The sequence below is a fragment of the Arachis ipaensis genome, chromosome B07 (assembly GCF_000816755.2).
Source record: "Arachis ipaensis cultivar K30076 chromosome B07, Araip1.1, whole genome shotgun sequence".
NCBI classification, from domain to species: Eukaryota; Viridiplantae; Streptophyta; class Magnoliopsida; order Fabales; family Fabaceae; genus Arachis; species Arachis ipaensis.
The window spans coordinates 124685662-124690488 of record NC_029791.2 but is presented as its reverse complement, the minus strand read 5'-3'; the positions used below and the strand labels follow the sequence as shown (position 1 = coordinate 124690488).

At 40.2% G+C, this 4827-nt stretch overlaps 2 protein-coding genes across 2 annotated transcripts in view; one reads left to right on the top strand and one right to left on the bottom strand.

Moving 5' to 3' along the window:
* The window catches only part of LOC107606305 (cytochrome P450 711A1), a 3501-nt gene extending 1487 nt beyond the window's left edge, over positions 1 to 2014 (top strand). Inside the window, exons 2-5 of the mRNA XM_016308348.2 lie at positions 188 to 340; positions 433 to 1198; positions 1302 to 1397; positions 1489 to 2014. Of these exons, the coding sequence (XP_016163834.1) occupies positions 188 to 340; positions 433 to 1198; positions 1302 to 1397; positions 1489 to 1824 (1351 nt within the window). The 3' untranslated portion in view covers positions 1825 to 2014. The remainder of the gene's footprint in view (positions 1 to 187; positions 341 to 432; positions 1199 to 1301; positions 1398 to 1488) is intronic.
* LOC107606306 (protein IQ-DOMAIN 1) lies at positions 2049 to 4576 on the bottom strand. The gene is made up of 4 exons (XM_016308349.2): positions 4170 to 4576; positions 3737 to 3961; positions 3324 to 3665; positions 2049 to 3006 (listed from the first exon to the last, which is right to left on the bottom strand). Exons 1-4 carry the CDS (start codon positions 4242 to 4244, stop codon positions 2344 to 2346), a joined length of 1305 nt encoding a protein of 434 aa, XP_016163835.1. The 5' UTR covers positions 4245 to 4576; the 3' UTR covers positions 2049 to 2343.

Sequence of the window (4827 nt, the reverse complement as noted above, 5' to 3'; positions counted from 1 at the left end):
AGAAATATTATTTTTATAACCAAAGATATAAAAATATGAGAGTATAATTTTTAAGAATAATAAATATAAAATAAACATAAAAAACATAAACTAGAAGAGAGGGGGAACAAAAAAAAGAAGAATTAACTAAAGATATACTGCAATATAACTAGATAAGTAATGAAACTGAGTCTTTATTATGATGCAGATTTCATATGGGAAGACAACCACTAATAATAATCGCAGATCCAGAGCTGTGTAGAGAGGTTGGAACAAGAAAGGCTAAAGAAATTCCAAACAGAAGCATGCCCTCCCCTGTTTCTGCTGCCCCTATTCACCAAAGGGGTCTCTTCTTCACCAAGTTTGTTTGCATATTCTAATGACCTTCCTTGCTCTTTGACTCTTTCTATTCTTTTCTAATTTGTTTCTTCACTTCACTTCATTTATTTTCAGGGGTGAACAATGGTCTACTATGAGAAGCACTGTAACTTCCTTCTTCCACACGTCATTCATATCAAGTATGGTGCCAACAATGCAGTCATTCATAGAACCAGCAACCCAGATTCTTGATTCCCATGCAGAAGCACAAGAAGACATCAACTTCTCTAACTTCTCTCTCAGATTAGCAACCGATGTTGTTGGCCAAGCATCCTTTGGTGTCAACTTCGGCCTCTCCAAGCCTCATTCCACCAAGAATGATGCCGAAGATGGCGAAGATGAAGTGTCACAATTCATCAACCAACATATCTTCAACACCACACACCTCAAGATGGACTTGTCCGGTTCCTTATCCATCATAATTGGTCTGATTCTCCCAATTCTTCAGGAACCCTGCAGGCAGATTCTCAAGAGGATACCTGGCACCATGGACTGGAAAATTGAGCGTGGTAATCGTAGTCTAAGCGGCCGTATAGATAGGATTATAGAGAAGAGAATGGAAGAGAAGGGAAGAAGTTCAAAGGATTTCTTGTCAATTGTGCTGAGTGGAAGAGAAAGAAAACAGAACTACCTCACACCAGACTACATAAGCGCTCTTACATATGAACAGCTTCTTGCAGGGTCAACTACCACATCCTTTACCATGTCTTCCATTGTATACTTGGTTGCTGGGCATCCTCACGTTGAGAAAAAGCTTCTTCAAGAGATTGATGCTTTCGGTCCAAAGGACAAGATTCCCACTCCTCAGGATCTTAAGGAAAAGTTTCCTTATCTTGACCAGGTCAAACTCACTTTAACTACAAATGTAACTTCAAGTTGCAAGGGACAACCAAATAAGATATGATATTCAATAAATCATATACCCTTTTGGATGTTTTGTGCAGGTGATTAATGAGTCAATGAGGTATTACATGGCATCCCCATTAATTGCAAGGGAAGCATCAACTGATGTAGAGATTGGAGGTTACCTTCTTCCCAAGGTAACAACACAAGATATCATTGCTTGATCATACTTTCATGTTTTGACATGTTCTTAATAGAATATAATCATACTTTTTTCTGGTTATGCAGGGGACCTGGGTGTGGTTAGCCCTCGGAGCTCTATCAAAAGACCCAAAAAGCTTTCCGGAGCCAGAGAAGTTCAAACCAGAGAGGTTTGACCCAAATTGTGAAGAAATGAAAAGAAGGCATCCCTATGCTTTTATTCCATTTGGAATTGGTCCCCGGATTTGCATTGGCAAGCAATATGCTCAACAAGAGGTCAAGCTTACATTGATTCATTTATACCGCAGATACGTGTTTCGCCACTCACCTGACATGGAAATCCCCTTAGAACTCGACTATGGTCTTGTTCTCAATTTCAAGAATGGTGTCAAGGTCCGAGTTGTAAAACGAAACATTGATTAGTTATCTGATAATACATAATAATTCTCAAGATTAGAGACCAAACAGGAGAATTGAGGATGAACTGAACCAAAATGCAATACAATTTTATATTATAGACCAACTATGTAAACCAACCACCTGTGAAATAATTGGTCACAAGTACTTTGTTATAAAATACTTTCCCCTCATTATTCTGCTAAGGCTTGGAAAATGGATGCTCACTACAATTTTTAAGACTTTTTATATGCAGAAAGATGGACAAGAAGTGCTTCTGATATCAATACCCACACACAACTAAAGTACTAAACAATGATACAAGGACAAATGGAGAGAATCTTGAATTAACATAAACTGTAGTAGCGAAAGCACAAAAGCTACTTCCAAGTTCTACCCCTAGCTAACTCAATTAAAAGTGCATCGAACAACATGATGTTGAACTTCTTGGAAAAGAAATGAAAAAAGATAAATACAGAGAGATGTTGAGTTTGCATCCATCAAGTACAAAACAAAGACGCTAGCTATATGTTCCATTGTTCCCTCTCACCGTGGTTTCACTGAGCTCTTGTCCAAGTTAAGTGGCCTTGAAAAGTTGATTGAATGGTCAGAACCAGCAGTGCTCTTTGCATCCAAATTAGACAAAATCCCTACCCTTTTGAGGAACTGAAAATCATCCATGGATTGTTGCCTCTGAGCTCTATTATACACTTGATTGCTACTACTTCTTTGCTTTGCCTTTGTTGACTTTGTCAAGTTCATGTAATTTGGCCTATTGCTGCTGCTGCTATCTTCTGTTCTATCACAAGTGTTACCAGATACTGGTGTTGTGGATGTGCACATAGAAGATGATGCAGAACTCTCGTCATACCGAAATTCAGAACTTGGACTTGAAGATGAACGAGTGGCTTGTCCAATAATTTGGGGAGGCCTAGCAGAAACCCTTGTTGTGACATTGTTCTTCTTGACTTTCACCATGTTTGGTTCTGATGGTTTCGAATTTGCACCAAACGAGTCCACAAATTTCTTAGCAGGCTGTGTTGTTTTATCCGAGATTTCAGCCTGAGACTCCTCCATTAATCTACTCTCCCATGGCTTAGCAGCCATCCAACGTTCCAACCAACTCCAACCCCAGTTAGATTTGTCAATGTCTAGATTCTTAAGGGAAGCGTTTGTTCTTGAACTAGAACTCGGTGTTGATCTCCATTGCTAAAAACACCAACAACAACCAACTTTGAGACATTAAATCTTAACCAAACAAAAAGATGTAAATAGAAGAAAGAATAAATTAGACGCTGACAAATGTGCCCATATAAGAATAAAACGACAATTATAACCACGGAAGATGGCCTTCGTGTGCTAAAAGTACCCAGACGTTGGTTAGCAATTAGTCTGTTAGGATACTTTTGACACACATAAGCCATATTGTCGTTTTATTCTTATACAGATATACTTGTCAGCGTCTATATCTTTCATGGCTAGAAATGGTAATTTATTCATAGAAGAAAAAATGAAGAAGGTGATACCTTTTGAGCAAGAGAGTATGCAATGGCTCTCTCCCTCTTGAATGCACCTTGTTGGCGCATTTGAATTTTGGCTTTAACATCTTGCAATGTTCCTCTGCTATCACACCACCCTTCCTCTGCTTGCTTCAGAATATCAGCTTTGCTGCGTCTCTGGTTAAGCATTTCCTGAACAGCTTGTCCTTCAACGGACATTCTCACGCGCCGGGCACGGACTCTGGCCTGCACGCGCACCAACGCCTGCATGCACCTCAGTGTTACGGCGGCCTGCTTCCTCACCTGCCTGCCCCTCACAAGAGCCTGAAGCCTCACCACTCCCTTCAACGCCCTCAACGCTCTTCTTGCCTGCATTCAATTCACACCATTTAGCTTTCTTTCATACAGATCTGGATTGGAGAATGCAGTTATGTTATTACCAAGAAACCGCGGAAAGCGGTTTGGATTCTGATGGCGGCCCATTCTTCCCTGACCAGTCGGAAATCCTTCGGAGGAGCTCGAACCACGGCGGCCATGGCAGCCGTGAAGGCTTTTGAAGATGCTGGTGGTGAATCGGAGCATTCGGAGGCTGGTTTGTGGGTGCTGCCTTTGTCCCCGGAGGAAGTCCTCCATAGTCTCCACTTCTTGGTCTTATTATTATTCCCCTGAAAGAAAGAAAGAAAAGGAAACATGAAAGGTGATGAATGAACGAAGTTGAAAACTCAATGTGGTCGACTTCATGTGAAGTTAGTCCTTAGATGAAAATTTATCTGACGACTCTCGTATATCAACTTCACTTGAAGTCGAGTGCACCTGAGTTTTCACCATCAACGAAGTAGTTAACAGAGAAGGAAGGAAGGGGAAGGGACATACAGGAAGTAGTTCGTCTTTGTCGGAGGGCTTCTTGAGGCCGATAAAGGCTTTGACCCATTTACCTGAAGCACCCATTGGGTTCAGTTGAGTTACAGCAAGTAAGTTACTTCACTTGAAATGCTATAATGTTGGAGAGAGAAAGGGGAGAGTGGAGTGTGGTGTGGTGTGGTGTGGTGTAGTGGGAGTGGGAGGTTACTAGATTTTGAAATTCAAAAAACGTGCAACGGACAAAGGGTGTTAGATGTTGGAGCCACTGAGGTTGTTACCTCTGTTGGCCCCGCTATTGCTCTATCAATGGATGATTCCTTCCTTTGCCTTTGCATTGGAACCATCACGTTTCCCCATCACCTTTGGCGCTTTTTGCCTTTTGCCAATTTCACCATTTAGGTCCCACCCCCAAAGTCTTTTAGACCGTAGATGGTGACTATTGGTAATAATAATCTTTCTTAGCGCATGAGAGTTAATAAAACAACTTTGCTAATTATCCAAAAAGAAAAAAGCAATTGCAAATTTGCAATGCATGGTTTTAAGTATTTATCAGCTTATATATCATACTTAATTTAAAATTTAATGCAAAATTCGTTATTTTAATGATTGATTTTATTTTAATTTAACATTATATAATAAAATTACAATATTCATTTAATGGATTAATGGA

Coding starts and splice junctions, on each gene's coding strand:
- LOC107606306 (XM_016308349.2), bottom strand. CDS start 4,244: ATGGGTGCTTCAGGTAAATGGGTCAAAGCCTTTATCGGCCTCAAGAAG. Junction 3,962..4,169: donor ACAAAGACGAACTACTTCCT/GTATGTCCCTTC, acceptor TCTTTCTTTCAG/GGGAATAATAATAAGACCAA. Junction 3,007..3,323: donor CATACTCTCTTGCTCAAAAG/GTATCACCTTCT, acceptor TGGTGTTTTTAG/CAATGGAGATCAACACCGAG.